The sequence below is a fragment of the Volvox carteri genome (assembly GCF_000143455.1).
Source record: "Volvox carteri f. nagariensis unplaced genomic scaffold VOLCAscaffold_42, whole genome shotgun sequence".
In the NCBI taxonomy this organism is placed as follows: Eukaryota; Viridiplantae; Chlorophyta; class Chlorophyceae; order Chlamydomonadales; family Volvocaceae; genus Volvox; species Volvox carteri.
The window spans coordinates 327,221-349,124 of NW_003307585.1; the positions used below are offsets into that span (position 1 = coordinate 327,221).

Consider the following 21,904-nt stretch of genomic DNA (forward strand, 5'->3'; position numbering starts at 1 on the left):
TTAAAAAGGTTGGAGGTTAAAAACGGTTTTGTAAGTAAGCTGTGGAAATCCGCGCGGAGGCTAGGCGAAAGCAAGGTTCCCTGCAAGGTTCCCTAAGGCTTTGAAAACAACATCACGTAAAGTGGATGTGTGTTTTGTTGCGCCGCTTGGGTTGGTAAAACGTACGGAGGTGTACGGAGGCAGGGAGTGTAATGGGATGGTGGCTCATTATGTGTTTTGTCGATGACAGGGCATTCAGGCGGAGGAGCTGGCACAGCTCAGGGAGGTTGTCGCCGCCGCCAGGTCAGCACAGACCGCTGCCGCTGAGCCGCCGGGGCTTGCCGCCGCCACCGCATCCACCGCAGAGCCCCCAGCGAATTATGATGGGAGTGGCGGCGGCGGTAGAGGAGGCATGTTCCCCAACAGAGACGACGGGGGGGTTGCAGACTTACCGTCGACGCCTGCGGCGGAACATCAGCATGGGGCTGACAGCGCGTACGACAAGGAGCTGACGGCGCCGCCGCCGCCGCCGCCGCCGCCGGGGATCCCCGGGGAGGGTGATGCTTTGTGGCTGGCGGCGGCGCAATCATCCCCTGCGGAGACGCCTCGGAAAGCTGAAACACCCCGTCAGTCGTTGACGATATCATTGGCGGGGGTGGCGGCGGCGGCACCGTCATCGGCGGCAGCGGGGGGTTCTCTTCGGGTGCTGCTGCCGGACGTCTCAGTGACGTCACCGCGGCTCACATCCAGTCCGCGTTCCAGCGGTCTTGGTAGTCCTGTCGTCGTTGCGCATATCGCTCGACCGCGGCGCGCCACGGTACACGATTTAGGTCCGTCACTCGCTACGCTGTCGCCCATTGGGTTTTCCCCCGCCGCCGCTGGCGCGGCGGTGGGTTCGACGGCGATGACGCCGCCGTCTACGGCGGCGGCGCTGCTGCGCGCACATCGCGTCAGCGACGGCGGCGGCTCGGCGCTACGCACACCGCATCGCGATGTTGGTCAGCGACCCACGGGTCATGGCCACAATCATCATCACTCGGGCGCGAAGCGCAGCAGGTCCATCACTGGCCTGGCCTCCTTCACCGGCGCCCTGTCGCCGTCTGTCTCTGGCCCTGCGTCTTGGAACGCGAGTGGACCCGGCGGCTTCGACGCCGCGCTGTCCCTCGCGGGCCCGGGCGACCCATGGGCCCGTGGTACGACACAAGGTACGGGCTTCCTCCGTCCACCTTCTCCCGGCGGCGGCGGCGGACGGCAAGGGCCCCCGCGGGGCTATATGCCCTCCGCCTGGGGTCCAGGGGGCCGCGGACCCGCGGGTCGCGGCGGAGCGGCGGGTGGCCTACTGCTGCAGCTGCAGAGTCGACAGTCGCGGCGGCGCTGGGCATTGCCTGACGCCGGAGGCGCCGCCGCTGGTCCCGGCCCGGTGGTGGCTCCGCTGCCCTTCCAGGCGGCGCATTCGTTGCAAACCTCGGGGGTCAATGCTCACGACGCGGAAGCGTTGCTGCGGCGGCAGCAGGCCTTGACACCGGAGGGAAACCGCGGCGCCGCCGCCGAGTGCGGCAGCTCAGCGGAGGCCGCCGCCGCTGACGGACAGCGGACGCCGTTGCCGCGGGCGTCGGATACGGCGGCGGTGGCGTTATGGTCGTCTGCGTGTCGCGGTCCTGCCGCCGCAACTCCTGGCGCCGGCGGAGGCGCGTGTCTGTTACCCAGCGATCTGCCGTACGGAACGCCGCCGGACAGCAGCGGCGATGTCAGCAATGGCGGCGTGCAGCCGCGCCGTCGAGCCCTCTGGAAGGTGCCGGCGCCATTATCAGCCGTCACCGTCAACACTGGCGCAGCAAGCGCTGCCGGCACCTCGGCTGTAACGTACGGCAGGACGAGCAGCAGCCTGGTTGGGGTGCTTCCAGCGTCCTCCTCCATCAATCATATTGCAGGTGCGCCTGCCCACCATCGTTCTCATGATGACGCGCATCAGCATCAGCACCTGCACATATCCGCCCATCGGCCCTTTTCAGGGCCGGTAGCCTTGGATAGCTGGCGTGATCCTGTAAAGTCACTGCTATGGGAGTATCTGAACGACCCACGGGTCGCAAAACGCAGTCAGCTCGCTTACTCGCCCTCGCGCCGCGGCATCGGCGGCGCCGACGCCCAGTTTCAGCCGCCGCAGCACCCTTCAGACGGGCGCCAGCTGTTAACTTCCGACACGCCGCCGCGCAATGCGTTTGGAGTTGTGGATCTCAACCGTTATACCGGTATAGCGGTTGGCGGCGGTAGCGGCGTCGTGGCCTCGCCGCGGTCTCGCGGACGGGCGGCTGTATCAGAGGACTTGGCTTACGCGCCCGTCGATGTTGCCGTACAAAATTCCCTGTACGGCACTGTACTGGCGCAATACCGCCTGACGACTCGAGCAGTGTGGCACGTGCTCGTCCATGAGTACCGCTTGCTGCATTACTGCGAGGCGTTGAGGTAATTACTATACAACGGTCAACGAGACGATCTTGCCGTACTGCCGTAGCCGCATACTACATACCTTTCCCCCGTACCCCTCTCCCCTCCTCTATGCTTGGGGACTTCTCCCGTTGGGTTTTACCGTACATTTAAGTTGTACACCTCCCCGCTCACGTGTGTCGTCGTCGTGAATCTGTGTCCCCATCCGCCACAACCAACCGACGCAACTAACCAAACCAACTAATAACGCACTTTTAACTGCCTCCCTCGACCTGAGCTGCGACCTGTGATACCTCCTTCCCCCCGTCTATTTCCACAGACGCTTTTTCTTTTGCGAGGCAGGCGATGTCGCCGGCTCTCTCGCGGATTCCCTAACGCGCCGTGTAGAAGCTCGCCCCCACGTGTCGCCGTCCACGGCGGAGCTGCGGGCCATGCTGGACGAGGCCCTGCAGGGCTGCAGCCTGCTGGCGGGCCGTGCCGCCGCTGCCGCCGCGCGCATGAGGAGCAGCGCCGCCGCCGCCGCCGCCGCTGCTGTTGACGGCCATAACGCCACCCAGCAACAAGAAGCTCGGAGCAGCGGCGGCGGGGCTGTTGCTGCTTCGGCGGCGGGAGATGGCACCCTTGGCGGAGGTGCAGGTTGGGGTGTTGGTGGCGGTGATGAGGCGGCGAGGGTGGTGCAGCTGCTGCATGTGCGGTCGATCCCGAGGCGGATTCTCGGCACAGGGAGCTACTTCGCATCCGACGTGCTGCTGGTTACCTGCCAGGTGGGCTGGGCTGGGCTGCGCTAGGTGGTACGGTACTATTTTTGCCAGCTATTTTTTGCCACAAAGAAATTTCCAATGGCTTTTTAAAATGATTCTCTTGGGGGGGGGGAAAGGAAGAGTGCCGATTGTGGGGACGCAGCGGAGCTCCTCGCACTTATTGGACTTAGATTATCGGATTTGGATTTATCGGATTGGATTTGGATTTCAGATTTCGTGAAGATCTGGATTCTGAGGGGGTGGGTTTGTGTGGCAAAGAGAGATGGAAGTTGAGGAGATTATTTGAGACCTGATGGAGAAAGTTTTGGGGATCTTACGTTCGCGGTTTGGTGGATCCATATTCGCGGTATCTGCGGTGTTAAAAGAAGACCCTTCTCCTCGCGGCTGGCCCCCGGGACCCCTCCTTGCCGCTTCGCCACAGACGCCAAATCAACCAAATCACTATTTGAAATGAACCGCGCTCTGCTCCGTTGTCCTGCGTTGCCTCCCCTCCTCCCCTTCCTCCTGCTGCTCTCCTCCCCCTCCTTTCTCCCCCTCCTCTCCCTGCCCCACCTCCCCCTCCTCTCCCTGCCCCCCCTGCAGGTACCCCGGCCCCTGGATACGGTGATCACAGCGGACTGCATGCGCGACTACGCGGACGTGTTCAGTATTCTGCTACGTGTGCGTTGCGCAGCGTCCGTACTGACGGCGTGCTGGTCGAGACTTAACGCTGCCACCGGCTCTTTGGTGGCGAGGGAGCTCGGCCGGGTGGGAGGTCGAGCGCGAGGTCCCGCCGGGGGAGGGAACCGGGAGAGGGCTGGTCGTCGTCGAGGCGGTGGCGGCGGCGGCGGTGGCGGCGGCGGCGGCGGTGGCGGCATACATGTGCTGTGGGAAAAGCGCCTGGCGATTGCGCGGCTGTGGCTTCAGGCAAGAAGAGAAGCCTGAGAGAAAGGGGGTTAGTGGAGGAGGTGGTGGTGGTGGTGGTGGTGGTGGGCTGCATGTGCGGGACTTGGGGTTTTTAACTTAGGGGTTTTCCCGCCCGGTTGCGGCGTTTCGTTCTCTTACATTACACATGTACATACAGAAACACATATACATACAGACACATTACCCCGTGACCATGCAGTGCCGCTTCGGTGGTCACGAGGCCAGTACGGCACAGACACACACGTACAGACAGACAGACAGACACACACGTACAGACACATACGGACTAGCAGTTCCCTAACACGAGACGTCCACGGGCTAACCACACGCCTCCTTCACACCGCAACCGCCCCCCCCCCGCAGGCCGCAACTCAAATTGTCACTCTGCTCCGACAGCACCTGCAGGTGAGAGGGTACGCACACGTACACACACGTACACTCATAATCATATCCCCTATTTCGCACATCGCTGCGTCATGTTTCCTAATTAAGAGATGATAAAAGGTACGGGTTTCGGAGCCGTATGGAGTCCTAGGGAAGTCCATGCATCTCCCCGCACATCTTTTGCTTTTCTCAGCCATCCACCACCACACGTTCTCGTACTCTTCCGTGCGCCGTACAACCGTACAACCGTACGGAATGGCGTGCAGATGGAGCTTCAAGGTCGTTGCTGGGAGAGCCTCTCCTCGGCACTTCAGGGCCCATCACCCAAGGACCTGATCAGCATGCGGGCGGCGCACTGCAGGTGATGAAATGTAAATGTTAGAACGTTCCCCTGTGTTAGAACGTTAGAACGTTCCCATCCCTTGTGTTAGAACGTTAAAACGTTCCCATCCCCTGTGTTAGAACGTTAGAACGTTCCCATCCCCTGTGTTAGAACGTTAAAACGTTCCCATCCCCTGTGTTAGAACGTTAGAACGTTCCCATCCCCTGTGTTAGAACGTTAGAACGTTCCCATCCCCTGTGTTAGAACGTTAAAACGTTCCCATCCCCTGTGTTAGAACGTTAGAACGTTCCCATCCCCTGTGTTCGTCACACCGTTTACGGGGTTTACGCCGTCCTTAATCCGCCACGGAGTTTGTTTTTTTGTCTTTTTTGGCTTTTGACGTCTTTGGAAAAAAATAGCCTTTTGTCGGCAAATAAGTTACCCATTAAACCCCTAATAAGGGTGGGGATTGCAGATAAGTCGCTCTTATTGCCTTTCGTAATTTTTATAGCCATAATTTTCCCTTTGATATTAATAATTAAGTGCAATTTAGAGCCTTGACTGAGCTTCCAACCAGGGCGTTTTTTCCTCGCGAGCGTCCTGCCACGCCTTTTGCGTTTCCTTGACTAATAATACTTACTGGCGGCCGCATTCCTCGTTTTGACTTCGCATGTTGCCTAATTTGGCGACACACAGGTACCTGGCGCTCGCTCGGGAGGTTTGCATGCTGCCGCCTCGGGAGGGCGCTGGCCCTGGGCTGAATGCTGCGGCTGGAGGAGCCGCAGGCGCAGTGCCCTTTACCCCCAGCATTCCATCTTCAGCAAGCAACACGACGCAACCAGCACCACTGCGGCAGCAGCAATTGCTTCCCGGGGCCCCGTTAATGGATGTACTGCAGTGTACCGCAGCCCTCGCGACCGTACTGCGCCGCGCGCTGGTGGCGCTCGAGATCCAAGCTGCAAGCTCCGAAACCGGCCTCTCGGCGCCGCCACGTCAGCCCACCGTGTCGCCCGTGCTGTCGGCGGTCAACTGCAGCGCACAGACAGCCGGCGGAGGAAGGCTCGCGGCGGCCGATGAGCCTGCCGTACGTGACTCGGCTGCCGCCGCTGACGTAGCGCCCGACGACCTCGATGAGCTTTGGGCTCATGTCGTACTGTGTCAGGGGCGGTTGGGTCGGGCGCTGGGGGCCTTGCATGGCGAGGTGCGGCGGGGTGCTGCGGGTTCAGCTGGCGGTAGTGGCGGCAGCGAGGGCGTGTCCGGACTCTTGAATGAGATGATGGCGGTGTTATCGGCCGAGCCGTGTCGTACGTTTTTGGAGAACGCTGTCGCTGCGGGTGGAAACCGGTTCCGGAGCTGAGCTCACGGCGACCACCACCCGGATCATCCCGCGTGGTGTTGCTATGTTTTGATGTGTTGGTACGGCAGCAGGCGTGGAATGGGACGCTCGTACTGGAGGCCAAGGTGGTGCGCATGCATGTAGGTATGTATGTATGTGTTTGTGTATGTGTATGTGTATGTGTATGTGTGTATGTAACACGGCCGTGAGGGGTAGGTTGGGATGGCATGTCTGAGCAGGATCGGGTCGTTGTCCGAGAGGAAACAGCTGGGGGACGGTTGGATAGCTCTTTGTGCGTTGTGGGGAACGTTAGTGGAGAATCTAGGGAGCTCGAAATTAGGGTGTGTGGGGGGGGGTAAGGGGGGAAAACAACGAGTCGAGGAAGGGCATGTCGCCCAAGGGCCGACCAAGCGCTCGACACTGGCCTTCTCCCCGATCCTTGGTTCCTTGCACGTGCGTGTGCGTGTGCGTGTCATAGGTAGGTTGCATTTGAGGGAAGGTGGGGTAAACGATAAGAAGCAAGAATGAGGGTGAGGGTCCTCGCCAACTCATATACCCATTCTCTCAGTCAACAAGCATATAGGTCATGAATGGCCTGCTGCTGGGTCTGTCTGACTAAGCTAAGCTATTTGTGCGAGTTTTTATTTCCTTTCAAGGAAAACCGTGCATATACATGTACGGCAATTGTATGCCGCAGGGACCAACGGAGGTTCCCCAAACTGGATCTCCTGTGGGGGCTATTACGCACCTCACACCAACTTGATCATTCTGCGAATGTGTAAGGCGGGTTTGCTCGGAGGCGAAGACCGTCGGAATGTGGTTAGCGGGCTCTGCGTTTTGAGGCGACTGGTACGTCGCGCCGAGATGAAGAAATCGTGAAGAAATCGTGAAGAAATCGTGAAGAAAAAGAAAAAGTACAGGTCGGCATGAGAACACGACAAGGCCAGGGAGGGATTATTGGGACCCGCAACCGCGCAGCGTTTTCGGTTCAAATTATTCTGGAACAGTCTGGATGCAGTAGCCACGGAAGAAACTGGGGCAATACGACCGACACATCCCTTTCCCGAAAGCGTTTTCTCAAGGTTTTTCCTGTCTAGATGTAGACCATGGATGCGTATATCTCTGGATTGCAGCGCTGGGCATGGCGACTTAAGGATGCAGGGCCGACGTTACGCCGTTGCGAGGACGCTGACGCGACTTTGGATGGCAAGGATACGGCTGATGTTTAGCAAGGACAGAGTTGTGATATACGACCACACTACATCGCATTAAGGCGTAGCAAATGTAAAACCAGGAGTCAAGGGGTTGAAATACACTGGCGTGAACTCGCAATTGCCGCACGGCCGCGCACACGTGTCACACGTGGCGCGTTAACTGCGCCTCGATGGGCTTATCACAGGCGGCTGCCTGCAGTGGCGAAATGCATAAACAGACATTTGAACTGATAACCTACGGACGGACCTGAGCGATGTAATTATGTCGGATAGCCAGGAGTTACGCATCATCGACGACAGCCTTTCGACGACACCATTCGTTTTTCCAAGGCAGCACACGTACGCTGTGAAATTTCACATTTTGATTTCATAGGGCGAAATGTCTATTCTTCGTATGCAGGGTTACGCAGTGTTGCGCTGCGGATTACCGGATCGGTTTTTACCAGTCCTTGACGTATCGAGTTAAGGCAGTTTCGGAGACTCATGACCTATGTGCAACAATTTGCATAATTTTCATACATTTTGCGAAGCATGTGGACGAGTTTCTCCGCGCGTTCGTACACCGTTACATATTGGCCCATATGACGACAGCGTTATTACAAGCACTACCTGCTTGGTAATTTATTGCATGGAAAAAATGTTCCAAAAAACAGAAAATACAGCACTGAAGCTCGCGTCGAAAGGTGTTGTGTACTTGTCACAACGCTTTTCACGCAGCAGCATTAGCCCTTTCTGTCTCACACCATACAAAATCATGATAATGGAATCCAAATTAATATGTTTTGACATTGTACTGGTACGTCCTTGGGCCTGTTGCAAACATCAGAGCAGCCCACATGGCAGCGAAACGTCCAAGGCGAATAAGAGTATCCTAAGTATTTAGCATATAATTTCTTTGCTTAAGAGTAAAAGCTCCTTCATGATTATATTTTAAGATGTGTTGTTCGCTGCCGAAAGCAACTCCAATAGGAACATCTATTTATCTCCCTCTGTTCAGCGATGCAAATTTAAATTATAAATATACAAAGCGTCGCGTACAAAAAGGTATCCCGTTACCTGTCGTCCGACATCCTCCCAGGGATTCGCAGTACTGATTTTACATGCCCGGTACTTGCCCACCAACAGCTTCTGAGATGTAAAATTATTTTTGTTTAATGCTTACTTTGGCACTGAATGGATCCGCAGTGTACACGCATACATTCTCCCGGTTGTTCCCTTTGAACTGGGAAGCATTATTTGTTCACCTGTATCATTTGGATTCTCATTCAGGCATATATTGATGGGCCAATGAAGCGAAGAGTCTCAGATAACCCGTCCGTCCGTAGAAGCGCAGTGGCAATGGGTCGCTTGTAACTTTGGTGTCTGTACTGTTTCAGTTAGCCAGCCCGACGTTAAATGATTTCCATGGTGCAACTACTGGATCGGCTCAGAGGCGAGGCAGCGGTAAGTTTGTTACGGGCAGCCATTCCCGTTCACACTTTCTGGCACATACAGGATTGTCCAGTGACATTAACACGAAAAAGCGAGCGCTCAGATACTCTGAATCCGACCGACTGCGATGCAGGGAGTATGTCGCATCGTCCGCACCTACCCCTCGACCCTTGCATGGCCCCTTCTTCTTTTGGGCCTTGTGCTGGGGCTCGGCATCTGGGGAGTCAAGCATGTCGCCTATGTAGAGAAGGGCAACACTAAGGTGAAAGTCGCTAGCTGTGACAGGGGCTCGGTCTAAAGTAATGACATCTGTTGCCATGTGCCTGGTTCCTCGGGGGGAAAAGTGCAGCGCCGCACAAAAGGGGCGGTAGCGGTTTGATTCATGTCTCGACGGCCTATAGCAACGGATTTGTAAGGCAATAACAGGCATGAATGAACGATACAGTGCGTTTACAGGGAAATGCCATGGCGTGCAGCCAGGGCCAGGCCCTCTTTGAGCCTGTCGGGCATCCTCATTCCCTTCCCCTCCTCCACCACCACCTACTCCTCCTCTTCTCCCTCTTCCTCTTCCAGTCACGAGCGACGGGTCTGGCCCCGTCATCAGTTGTGAGGTGCCTGAGGTGTCCCTAACTGACGACTCGGTAGCGGCCTTTGTGCACACACCAGCGAGCTTTGTTTTTACAGTGGTCATGGGCCACGGGGGTCATATTGCTGACAGTGGCCTGAGAGATTCACAACCCAATAGATTTCATTCAACGTGGCGCAGATCCGAAGTGGTCAGAGGGCTCATACGAAGCGCTAATGGTAAGGAAAGGAAGTCAGGGACCCCTCCGTCGGCTTCAACGCAAGAGACCGCCATCGGTGTGCCTGTAACATCTTCGCCACACAGGACGCGCGACGATCCGGGCCTTCCGGTTCGTCGACTTCCTCCCCCCCTGCCAGAGTGAACCTCAGCACGGAACCCACACACCGTTTCCCCAATCTCAGCACCAACTGCCGTGTTCTCGTCATTTATAACCTTGAAGCCACCAATCTCGCCCCACGTGCAGGACAAGGAGCTTGTATTTGCCCTTAGCGCCGCGGTCTACCTTTTGCAGCAGCTTACGACGGCGATCTCACCACTTCACCTCATGACCGCCATTGTGCAGTACAATCCGCAATACAGCGCCGTACAAAGCATGTTTGCGGGGCTGGCGCCGGCGTTGCTGGCACAGGTGAGGTCAGGTGTCCTGGGCCACAAGTAATGAGCAGCAAAGTAAACTGGGGGGTGGCACCTGTCCTGCAGCCGTCCGTCCGTCCGTCCGTATGCAAAACCGTAGGTCGAGTCAGGTCAGGCCATGTATGAGTGCATCGGAATGCTCCAGGGGAGACGGCTACCAGCACAGTGAGACGGCACCTCGGAAGGTCCCTCCCTCTCTCTTCCTCCTGTCAGTGGCCGTGAGGTGCCTGAGACAACGCATCCAGGTCTTAGCCTGTTCCTGTGTCCTCGTCCTTCGGCCCTCCTGCTACATCTCCTGCGTGCCGGAGTTCTGAATGAAACATGAAACATGAAATGACCATGTGCTGTCGGCTGCTAACCGCTTGCTTCCCCTTTCACGCTGGCTACCCTTCATGCCCGGCCATGTCATTGCTTCCTAAACCTCGAAACCCTATAAAACCCCACTACACTGCCTGCAAACGCCCGACTCCGCGCCTGACTGTACAGACACAAACGCCCGGCCGCTCGTCCAGCTCAGCTAATACTGCCCGCCCACCCGTCTCTAGTCCACTACCACCTTACCTCTCACCTCACCGCTGCCGCCCCCGCAGACCCCCCCCGGACTCATCCCGAGCCTGCAGTACCTACCCAATGGGGTCCTGCGGGACGTATTCCCACCCAGGGGCAACGAAACAGGCATCGGCTCAAACGTGTTTCAGTGTGAGTCTAGCTCTCATCGCGATCGCGAAATGTTTTTTTCCAACCCATATTATTCCTTCGCCCCGGTGAGCTTTCTTAGGCGGCTGGAGGAAGGTTTGAAGCGCGGATTGCTGCCCTGCAAACTCCCCCAAAAGCAGCCCCCTTCCCGTCCATGGCCCTGTACGTGGCCTTGCCTTGCCTTGGCTTGCTTTGCCTGGCAAGTAGTTATTGTGCTGCCCTGCCTTCCGCCCTTCCCTGCCCGCCCGCGTTCCCCGTCCTGCCCACCGTGCATTACCTGCACGAATCATCTTCTTCGTGGGGTCACTGCGACCAGCCTCGAGGTGTTTCCAGTTTCATGACATAAACACGCAGAACGTCAAATGATGCATTGTATGCTCCCTTTGGCGTGATCACATCAACTTTAGTTGTATAACAGTTATTACACTTCATAAGTTAACTTCCCGACACTGCTCACCACTTCCTGCTGGTGCTTCGTGATACGCCCGTACCACTACAACCCGACCGTACTCCAAAAAAATTCCGAATGACGCTTCCTCTTCGTAATGTTTCCTCCCAAGCATACTTATCCCCCCTCCCCTCCCTCCCTCCCTCCCTCCCTCCCTCCACACACACACACACGCACGACAGCGGCAGAACAGCGCGAGGAGGCCGTCGCTATGGTTCGTGAGAACACTACATCACTGCACCGGCTGTACGACACGGTCCAGGGACAGGTTTTCTTAGTGGCGCGGACCCCCATTTTTGTGTCTGGAATGGCACCGAACGAAACCTTTGGCAACCCGGACACGCTCGATCCGTACTGCGGCGCGGCATGCGGCTATAACGCCACAAGCCGCACCAAATTTTGGGGCTTCGTAAGTTTTGCCGAGGAAGGGGCGGGGAACAAGAATCGGGTTTTAAGGACAGTAGCTGATCAGTGGCTATAAGTGCAGTTTAGGACGAAGAACAGGGGTTTGCGAGGGGGGCTTGATTGGGTTAGTGAGGAGGACGGGGCCTTGGATAAAGGCGGTGATGGACTGGAAGAGCATCCGAAAAAAGTTGAGGGGACCTCATTCGGAGTTGAGTGGACATGGAAAGGGCTCCTTATGGGGTTTGCGACTCCGGACACTGCCTTTCCGTTCGGTGCGTGGTCTTGCTCAGACACGGGGGGAGAATGTAGATGGCCCGTTTGGCGCTATGATAAATGGCTGTTAAAATTGTGGCCGCGGAAATCGCTGGCCAGGTGGCGTCGGACTCTCAACACCAATCTGAACCACCTGCGTTCGATCGTTAAGCCACTCCACAGATAAGATGAAGGAAGCTTCACTCGTATGACCCATGTATTTATGTGTATACATGTGTAGATGATACGTACGTACAAATGTACAGACATACCTGAAGTGTCCTGCCGCCGTCTTCCCCCATAGGCTGCGGTGCAGATTAGTTTTGAGGTTGTGACGGACTTCATCACTAGCAAGCTCGCGGCTCTGGAAGGCTTGGGTTTCCAATACGAAATCCGGGGGCTAGGTCTTGCGCCCGACACAGTGATCCGGTCCAGGTGAGACTTTTACTTTTGCAGTTGTACATCAGTTGCTAGTGAGATGAGGGCCAAATAAGGAACTAGAGCGCCTCCGTACCTGCCCAGAGATATGTTTGGGAAGCTATCGCTTTCGTTTGTTGTGCCGTCCGCCTTGCACCTCTGCCTCCCAACTCGCTCGCTAGTCTATCGCCGCCTCGCCTCATGGATTTATTTGTCGTTATCGCAGCCAAACTCGTGAAGCGGACGCCGTGCGAGTGACGCTGCCCATTGCCGACAAAAATGTAAGTAGTGTTTGTAACAGTAGTTAAAGTAGTAATAGTAGTAATAGTAATAATAATAGGAGTAGAAGTAGGAGAAGGGTTCAGGTCTATTGGAGCAAAAGCTGGATGCGGGGCGGGGCCTCCGGCGATGTGGGGATTATCTGTGCTTTGGAGGTTGAGCGGAGGGCTTCCCCTCCCTGGTGGTTTCTCTGTGTGGTTTTTCCGGACCTCTAGAGGTTTGGGGATTTAGGGTTTATATTTTTAAATTTTTTTTGTGTGTTGAATGAAGTACGGCGATTGTGAAAGCCCCCAACTACTATAACTACCCAACATACTAACTGCTATGAGAATATTGAAATTTATTAGGCGATCATTTTTGTTTAACTTTCCGCAGCTGCCGGCGGTACCGACTGCACGATTCTGGGGATCCCCTGCAGCTGACAACTTCGCGTCCTTCTTTTCCACCGAACCGTAGCGTGACTCTAACCTTTGGTTGCATACCATTTTACATCGCATTTATTTTAAGAAAATTTTAATGTCCTAACTCGCAGTGGGAGGTCTCTGTATCCAGAACGGCCGGTCGGCGGTCCGGCGTTTATCAAGGATTGTTGGCGGGCGTCATCGTATTAGCGGTTGCCTTGGCGCTGCTGATGTTCGCGGCTCTGGTGTCCCGGTGGGTCCCCGAGATAATACATACACACACATGTATGTATGTGTGTGTGTTACATGTTTGGGAGTTGCGCGACCCATACCTGTAGAACTACTACCCATACGAGCCGAAGGCCCAACGGCAAAATACCTAAACGCCTATAAGCCACGGAGAACAGGAAACACCGCACTAGCAGCCCAGACTAGCGGCCAAAGGGGATAACTGAGCTGTGGTGAGCCCACATACGTTCCAAAATCCTCGCTAGACATGCTGGCTCCCATTTCATGGCCTCCAACATGCCCAACTGTTGATGATCGAATCCCACACGATACCATTATAGGCGGGGCATTCCAGTAACACGTGTTTTTTCATTCTCGAGTCTCGGCATCTTCAAACCGTAGGGGGCGTTCATTCTGAGCTCCCTTCATTCTGTAATGAAGGGGTCTTGATTCCAAAATGATAGAGTGCCTTCGATTTGGGTTGTGGAATGAAGGGCCAAAATGAAGGGATCGAATAAATGTGAATCGAATATGGAATGAGCACCCTTGGTTCCCAGAGTGGTGTACATATGTATGTATGTATATGTAATATGTGTGTATATGTATTTATACCACGAGCTCAGAAAGGTACCGATCGGCGGACGCAGATCCCGTGATATGCCCAGAATAATACAATTATCCCACCTTCAGCTGTAGCGGGCGTACCCGACATTAATTGACCCCCGGGACACTGTGCGGTGCCAGCACCCGCAGGATAACCAGCGATCGTGCAGCAATAACCGCTTCAGCTGAGATTCGAACCCCAAACTGACCTACGTCTGCTCCATACCAGTTGTTATATCATAACTTCTGAAAAATATACATTGGTGTATGCGAAGTCCGTCTATATGCAAGTCACAAAAAAACTCAGTACAAATATATTTATGCGTATATCTGTATACCTAACCCCCCCGGGGGCCACCTCGGGCTTTTACGGACACCCCCCCACGTGAGTGTGTTTGTGTTGGTGTGTAACTTTTAAATTCTAGGAAGCGCCACCAAATGCTTCTAGAAGCCCTACTGCCAAAGGAGCTCATCCGGGACCTTCACGGCACAGACACGACGCTTCTAGATGCTAGGATTCTGCAGACCGGTAGGTGACGTGGGCCCTACCTCCCCAATTTTGGTGAACAATATCGTTGATATTCCAGAGGGCTGTCTATGCGCCAGGTGGCGAGGAACGCTGACCGACCTGAGGTTATTAACTTAGGGTTTATGCTTCTTTGTTTGCTTCCCTACCTAACCTACCTAACCTACCTAACCTACCTAACCTACCTACCGAACCTACCGAACCTACCGAACCTACCGAACCTACCTAACCTACCTACCTAACCTACCTAACCCACCTACCTAACCCATCCACCTAACCTACCTAACCTACCTAACCTACCGACCTCGCCCCAACCTTTCAATGAAACCTGATTGCAGAGACCACGGCGGATTTGATGCTGTCTCTTCTGAACCGTCTTCTGGAGGGTTACATGCCCGACCTCCGAGATGTCGTCTTCATCCGCCAGGCGATCATCCGCGGCGTAGATCTGTACCAGCCAACTGACCTGACCAAACACATTCGCGATGCAAACTTGGACGTGAGTGTACGGAATCGCCGTACTTGGCGGTGAAAGGCTTCTTGGAAGCATCGTGAGGATGCCGCAGTGGGCGTCGCGCCGTATCCTGAAAGGACGAAGTACGGGTAGACGGGTGTGTACGGGTACACATTAAGTCGATGCAGAAAAAAAGTATATACAGGAAAAGTATGTGCATAAACGGTATGTACAGAATTAGTATGTACAGATCAAGTATATAAAGATGGGGATCTAAGATGATCTCTCCGCTGCCAAGGGACATCAGTTTTTGAAGTAACGCGCGTGCGCAAGGAGCTCCCTAAGCGGTCTGAAGTCAACCACCAACCGGCAATCGCCGACCACCAACCGGCAATCGCCAACAGGCAACCGCCAATAGGCAACCCCAAGAGCCCATAAGGGCAACCAATGGTGGCAATAAACCCGCACCCATAACCCTTGCCTGTGTCCACCTCTTCACCCTGGGCCTTTCCATTACAGCAGCGCTGTATGTATGTCCGTCTAACCGCCACAAATCGTCGTGAATTGTCCGCCGTACTTTCCAATCTCTCAAACCGCAAATCACCACCAACTGACCCGTATTGCAGAAAGACGTAGCCCGGGCGCTGATGCAACAGCTAGGGCAAGAGACCGTGCGGAGCTCTCCCTTCTACGGCAGCTCGGATCACATGTTTCCGGATGACGACATCTATACGGCAAGTCCGCGCTTCATCGGCAGCTTCATTAACGGTAGCTATCCGGCACAGCAAAACTACCAAAACCAAATCCAGCAGCAGCAGCAGCAGCAGCAGGGCTATGGCACACTCACCGGAGCGCTCGCGCTCCTGCTCTCCCCGCAGCTGACCAGCCTGCGGGACAACTTCGAGTCTATGAGTGGCGACACTATGTTGGACATCACCGCTCCTCCGCTTTCAGGGGTGGGAAGGGAGCTGGACGGCGCCGTCAGCGGCGGTGCTGGAGCAGCCGCAATCACCAGCTGCGGTGGCTGCGGCACCACGGGCAGCCCGCGCCCCTCCAGCCTCAACTTCGTTAGCCGTGCCATTAACTTTCTCCGGGAAGGCGGTGGTGGCGGCGGCGTTGTCGGCGCTGGCGTTGGGGTCGTCATGACAAGCGCCGTCAGCCGCATGAGCCTTGACCTGGCGCATCAGGGCTTGGAGCTGGTGACGACAGCGACTGCGGCGGCGGCGGCGGCAGCGGCGCCGCCGCCCTGTGACGCAGCAGAATTGCCATCCCCACCGCCGCCGCCGCTGCTGCCGCCGCCGTCACTCCGACCTCGACCTGTCGTGTCTATGGCGGACATTCCTGCCGCTGCTTTCACCAGCTGCGAAAACGATGAGGTGGAACGGTCGCGCTCATCGGCAGCGTCCGCCACGGCGGGCCCCCGCGAGGACAGCACCGCTCCCCGAGCAGCAGCTGCACCCGTGCGCCGACCACCAAGGAAGGTAGCGTCGGCGTTGGGCCCCGGCGCAGCCGCCGCCACCGCAAACCTACGGCGGCGCAGTCTACTCCTCAGCTTGGCTAACGGACCCGCCGCCGGTGTTGCAGGTCTGGTTAGCAGCGGCGGGATGCTGCCGTCGGCGACGCTGGCGCTGCCGCCGCTGGTGGCGCGGAATAGCGCACGGCGGGTTTCCGTGACATCTACAATCGACGGCACGTTGCAGCTACCAAGCGAAAGTGCAGGTGCCGGCGGCGGCGGCGGCGGCGGCGGCGGCGGCGGCGGCGGCGGCGGCGATCCAGGGAGTGTGGGCAACCGTTTGGTGACCACGTTGGGTCCCAGTCGGCGGAACCTGGCCGCAGGCGTCAGCCGAGTCACAAAGCCGCCTCAAAGCCTGCCACCGCCCCCACCGCCGCCTGCACCCATTATTGAGGAGGTGCGTGCGGAAGGGAGGGAAGGAGCTGGTCTGTGTAAGTGACAAGAGAGAATGTGTACGTGCGTAAATATGCTTGTCTGTGTGTTCGTGGCGGCTGAAGAATGGCGGCCGTTATGGTTGGTTGGGAGGGGGGGAAAGGGCCTGTGTGTGCGTGCGCTTGTGAGAGCAACACTGTAGAGAGCAACCGGTGGGGGAGAAATGAGGGCCCCTACCAACTGATTAAAATATAAATAATAAGTTTCGGCTGCAGGTCAATCTATAAAATAAAAAATTAATAAACAAAATGGCTTTGGTTTTCTTTGACAAAGAACCAAACCAACTACTGAGCAAAGGGGAAACCGAAGGGGGATGCCGTACCAACTTACCAGAAGAGGGTTAACAGCCGCGAGATCTAACGGCCGCCTGGCGGTGCATCGAATTGGTGCTATCTAGGATGTTGGTGACCCGTTTCGGGACGTACGGCACTTCGTTGGTGCCCCTGAGGTAGGAGCGATAACCTGTCCGCTGTGGCTGTACAGCAGTAACCGACTGGGTGGTTGGTCACACTTTTGTACTGCCGCCTCCTCTTAACACCGAACGGAGCAACACTTTTATAGTACATACTGAGATAAAGATTAGCAGCTCTGTTCAGAATGTTTAGCGCCTATTATGAGTTGCTTAAGCTCTATTAGTGGGAAGGGGCCGGCGGAGAGGGGGCGGAGTGGCGAGGGTAGGGAGAGTTGAGGCTGTGTCCTGCCCTGTCCTGCCATGTCCGTGATGCCCTTACCTGTCCTGCCCTGTCCATATCCCTGTCGTACACCTGCGTGAGTCCACGATGGTCTTCTTACATGCAGGCCAGTTATGAAAGGCAAAGGTATTGGACCGGACCCTATAAACAATACACAGATTGTCTAGTGCAATTTTAGTTAACTAAATTACTCAAGTGCGGCCCGGCATTCACTACGTGTTTTTCGGAACTTCTGTAAGGACCATTATAATACGACCCCATTCGTAGGCTGCACAATAGGGAACCTGCTCCCCTAGCCCCTCTTCCCTTTGTTTGTAATGCGGAGGGAGGTCGGCATACAGTTCCCTTCCTCCCACGGTGTAGCGATAGGGCAGTTGTTTCTCATCGGCAGCTGTTGTTGTTTCTTTGGCATTTTGCATCACATGTTTCCCTTCCTCCTCCCCTCTTCCCCTACTCCCTGTGTTGGTATCCGCTGTGCCCTGATCTGTTGACTTTTCCCTTCGCTCATCCGTTGTTTCCCCCCTTTCTCCCCCCCCCCCTTCCCCCACACACAGGTGGAGCGGGTACTCGCACAAGCGGACTCCTGGCAGTTTGACTCTTGGCGACTTCGCGACATCACACACGGCCACCCGCTCTCGGCACTGGGATTCTACCTCATACAAAGAGCCGGGTTAATTGAGCGGTTAAACCTGAGGCCGGCGGCGCTTGCAAGGTGCATGTGTTTTGTTTGCCTATATATCTCTGTCTGTCTGTCTGTCTGCCTCAACACCTCAGCAAACGCACCGGCTAGACAGTTACAGGAGGGGATTATGCAAGCTGCCGCATGCTCAAGGGCCGTTCCGGTCTTTGGCCACGCGGTCGCAGGATTGATCATTTCCTATAATCTCTCCGAGTTTCATGTAGTGTGGTTGACTCTCCTCTGCCTTTTTAATGGCTAAACCAACGCTAACATGGCAGGCACGTAAGTGCCTGAAAAAAATCTCATGCGTCTGAATTAACGGAATGAATTGTCTTAGATCATTTTCATGGCTACCTACTAATTTATTTGTGTTATGATATGTCCTTGATATTCAGGGGTATGGTACATGCACTGTTTTGATTCTCTCATTGTCTGGTCTTAGATTTTGGTGGATCACACCCAGCGTGTGAGACCAGCGTAGATTTTGCCGCCTGAGCCGAATTCACATTCGCGTCTTGAAATCTCGGGGCCCGCATGGCTACATGATTGGCTACATCGCTCATCTGGACGGCCCACCAACTGCTTCTACCCCGCCTCTTACCCGCTGCCCTACCTTCCTCATCCGACCCTCCCGTTTCTCTTCTCCCCCCCTTCTGAAATTTCCCATGAAATCCACGGTTCGGAATTTCACGAGTCTGCCGCCTCTTACTCTCCCGTTTCTCTTCTCCCCCCCTTCTAGGCTGCTTCGCCACATCGAGGCGGGCTACAACGACAACCCCTACCACAATGCCACCCACGCCGCGGACGTGCTCCAAACCCTGCACGTCACCATCCACGGTGCGCAGCTGCACGTGCACTACCTCGACCAGCTGGGGCTGCTGGCGGCGTACTTTGCGGCGATCGTTCACGACTACGGGCACCCGGGCCTCACAAACGACTTCCTGGTGGCCACATCGGACCCGCTGGCGGTCAGGTACAACGACAAATCACCGCTGGAAAACCACCACGCCGCGGCGGCGTTCGGGCTGCTGCAGCGACCTGAGCTGGATGTCCTGACGCCGCTGAGCAAGTCGGAGAGGGCCGCGTTCAGGAAGCAGGTGTGGGTGGTTGGATGGGTGGTTGGATGGGTGGTATGGGGGTTAGGGAAGTTAAAGTAGGAGGGGAAGCTCTGGATGACGAGTAGTCTCTAGCCCCTGTAACCGTAACTACTAACGGAATTACTAACGGAAACCAACGGTTGGGCACATGATGCCAAGAGGATCGCCGTGTTCAGAGAACGACTGGAGACCACCATGTCCATTGCTACTTGCCGTTGCTGCTTTTGCGGCTGCTCCTCCTGTCTGTTACTAGTGCCGTTGCTGTTCCTGCTGCGGCAGGTAATCGAGATGGTGCTGGCAACGGATGTCAAGCAGCATTTTGCGCTGCTGAGCCAATTTAACAACACACATCGCCTCGCCAGCTTCGTGCACGCGCCATCCGCTGCCAAGGGCAACCCCAACACTCGCATCTCCGGGTATGTACGTACGTATGTATATATATATATATATATATATATATGTGGGACCCTGTCTCCCGCACCTTATGACAGTAGCTATGATAGCAGCAGTAGCAAGCAGTGGCAGGCTGAGGAAGCGGCGTGGAAGACCGAGGGTGAGGATGAGGAAGATGAAGTAGTAGTAATCACTCCATCCCTGCTTTGACATTCACCCGTCTGTTATATATCCAAAATTTCTTAAGCGACCAAAAGCAAAACATGCCGTGTCCTATTTTACCCGTTGCACAGAAAAAGAAATAATATTGTAAGCATATTGCGGATGTACGAGCTCTGCACCCAGCGCAAGTGCGCAGCGAGCTTCATGCGCTGATTCCCATTCCCCGTAAACCTGGGGGAAGTGGGGACGAGGGTTACAGACATGGCAACCGCCGTACACAAAACTAGGAGGGCACTGAGCGGGTGAGGAGCCGGGTGTTCGCAAAATAAAGCCCCTGAGCTCATGCGTGCGTTTGGAGAGGACGCTTTGCGGTCGAGCTTAAGGGGCCTGCTATAGATATTAAAGTAGATAACAATCCATAACCAGAACCGCGGCCATGACATCGTTCATGCGCCAGTAGACGGGAAGCACACTCGGGGAAGCACATTCGTTGACGGACTCGTTGAAGGACTCGTTGTTGTGTACGGCATCCGGAAAATAACTTCTGGCTCGGCTTTGCGGACCCGAATCCTGATATTCTACCAGAAACCTGAATCTGGAGCTGAAAGAAATAGTGGTGGACGTGGGGGCGGACTGCAAGCACATGGCTCCGAAACCTGTTGACGACATGGAGCGGCTCCTCACACTGCAGCTGGCCATCAAGGCTGCGGATCTGGGTCACCTGGGGGAGGAGCTGGAGGTGCACCAGAGGTGAGAGGAGCGAGGCTGCTGGGGGGAGGGGCAGGGGAGGGAAGGGTGTTGGATGGCGGCTGTGGCTTTACTCGCGACGGGGATGGGGAGGAGAAGGGCGGTGTACGCGTCCTCATTCATTGTATAGGAGCCACTGTCAACCAACCGTCCAGGCAGTTGGAAGAGTAAGGGAAGGGTGGTAGAGTGCTGCACCCTGCACCAACACTGGCGACCGGGGGGGTGTACGCAACCCGTGGTTTGCAGCTCTGCCGGCAAGACATGCGCATGGGCATACCGACGCGGCATCCCTACACCTCCGCTTGCAGACGATGCAGTGTTCTTTTCTTGCGCCCTTGATAGCACCACTGAGGCCTGATAGCACCTGTTTTTAAATAAATTGCGTGCAATTATGATAGGTGGCTGTCTAGCTTGGAGGAGGAGTTTTTCCGTCAGGGCGACAAGGAGCGGCAGCTGGGCCTCCCCATCAGCCCCCTGTTTGACCGGGGCAAGCAGGGCGTCAGTAAGAGCCAAGTCGGGTTCTACGACTTCGTAGCGCTGCCGCTGCTGCACGCGCTGTGCAGCGCATTCCCGGGAACTCAGCCGCTCATGACCTGCTTCATGGGCAATTACCATTACTGGAAGAGCGTTGAAGGCAATGCGACCACTCTCGCGCAGAAGCGTGCGAGCGTATCTATCAGGCCTGAGGGATCTGCCTCGCAGCTTCCAGATTTGGACAGGGAAGGAAAACATAAATCCTAAGGGTGTATTTCCAGTGCGGATTAACGCCAGGGATTAAACCTCTGTCCTCCATCGATACTTGCTCAAACGGCTAAGTTATTGGCAAAGTTACCTCGCCTTTTCAACCTTTGGTTCGCTTATGGAACGAAACTATGTGGTAAGCTCGTACCAAGGACTTCCGTGCCCTAATCCCTGGCCTTAATCCGCATTGGAAATGCACCCTAAGTAGATCCCTAAGTTGGGAACACTTACCAGACAATAGGCAAACACTATTGTCAAGGAAGCGGCGTCGGAAGCAAAAAGTCCTAAGATGAAAGGACAGCGGCATCCAAAAAGATTAACGTTTTGAACGAGCTGCGTTGCTCTGCTTTATGGTCTCGGATCCGCGAACAAAAGATGTGTGGGAAGACACCACGGCGGACTCTTGTCTTGAACTTGTTGACCACGTGTTTTGGCACTGAATAAAGCAGATACAGAGGTGAATGGTTTCGGATGGCATGCATGAATTCAAAAGTGAGCAGCCTAGGGCGGCAAATTTCAAAAACGGAGCGCTGGCCGCTGACTCCTTACTGTTCCAAGTTGCCCGTAGCCGAGCAAGGTTGCGGCAGTGGCAAGGCGCACTTGCTCTACTACTGTTGCAAATTACGTATATACCGTGTAAATCGATACACTGCGCACGAGCGACATCGACTTCGGAGCTGCGCTGTGCATAGACGGCATATGATGCAGCTATTGAGGAGAGGTTGGATTGCAGAGGCTAATG

At 55.6% G+C, this 21,904-nt stretch overlaps 3 protein-coding genes across 3 annotated transcripts in view; all 3 read left to right on the forward strand.

Moving 5' to 3' along the window:
* Positions 1 to 7,362, forward strand: part of VOLCADRAFT_95165 (uncharacterized protein) — a gene marked incomplete at both ends in the record, with an annotated part of 14,172 nt that extends 6,810 nt beyond the window's left edge. The window contains 10 exons of the mRNA XM_002954294.1: positions 230 to 1,910; positions 1,992 to 2,442; positions 2,744 to 3,188; positions 3,768 to 3,932; positions 4,455 to 4,496; positions 4,742 to 4,836; positions 5,494 to 6,101; positions 6,612 to 6,632; positions 6,831 to 6,982; positions 7,267 to 7,362. Of these exons, the coding sequence (XP_002954340.1) occupies positions 230 to 1,910; positions 1,992 to 2,442; positions 2,744 to 3,188; positions 3,768 to 3,932; positions 4,455 to 4,496; positions 4,742 to 4,836; positions 5,494 to 6,101; positions 6,612 to 6,632; positions 6,831 to 6,982; positions 7,267 to 7,362 (3,756 nt within the window). The remainder of the gene's footprint in view (positions 1 to 229; positions 1,911 to 1,991; positions 2,443 to 2,743; positions 3,189 to 3,767; positions 3,933 to 4,454; positions 4,497 to 4,741; positions 4,837 to 5,493; positions 6,102 to 6,611; positions 6,633 to 6,830; positions 6,983 to 7,266) is intronic.
* A 1,380-nt stretch (positions 7,363 to 8,742) lies between these two features.
* VOLCADRAFT_95166 (uncharacterized protein) lies at positions 8,743 to 13,934 on the forward strand (the record flags this gene model as incomplete). Its single annotated transcript, XM_002954295.1, has 10 exons — positions 8,743 to 8,790; positions 8,842 to 8,914; positions 9,352 to 9,582; positions 9,766 to 9,992; positions 10,588 to 10,696; positions 11,324 to 11,550; positions 12,103 to 12,233; positions 12,442 to 12,496; positions 13,027 to 13,148; positions 13,877 to 13,934. The coding sequence occupies 10 exons, from the start codon at positions 8,743 to 8,745 to the stop codon at positions 13,932 to 13,934; spliced, it is 1,281 nt and encodes a 426-aa protein (XP_002954341.1).
* A 3,960-nt stretch (positions 13,935 to 17,894) lies between these two features.
* On the forward strand, positions 17,895 to 21,162 carry pde6 (3'5'-cyclic nucleotide phosphodiesterase; the record flags this gene model as incomplete). The annotated part of the gene is made up of 5 exons (XM_002954296.1): positions 17,895 to 18,055; positions 18,762 to 19,119; positions 19,399 to 19,485; positions 20,315 to 20,424; positions 20,820 to 21,162. Coding segments are annotated over 5 exons (1,059 nt in total), but the record flags the coding sequence as incomplete, so codon positions are not given.
* Between the last annotated feature and the right edge of the window lie 742 nt (positions 21,163 to 21,904).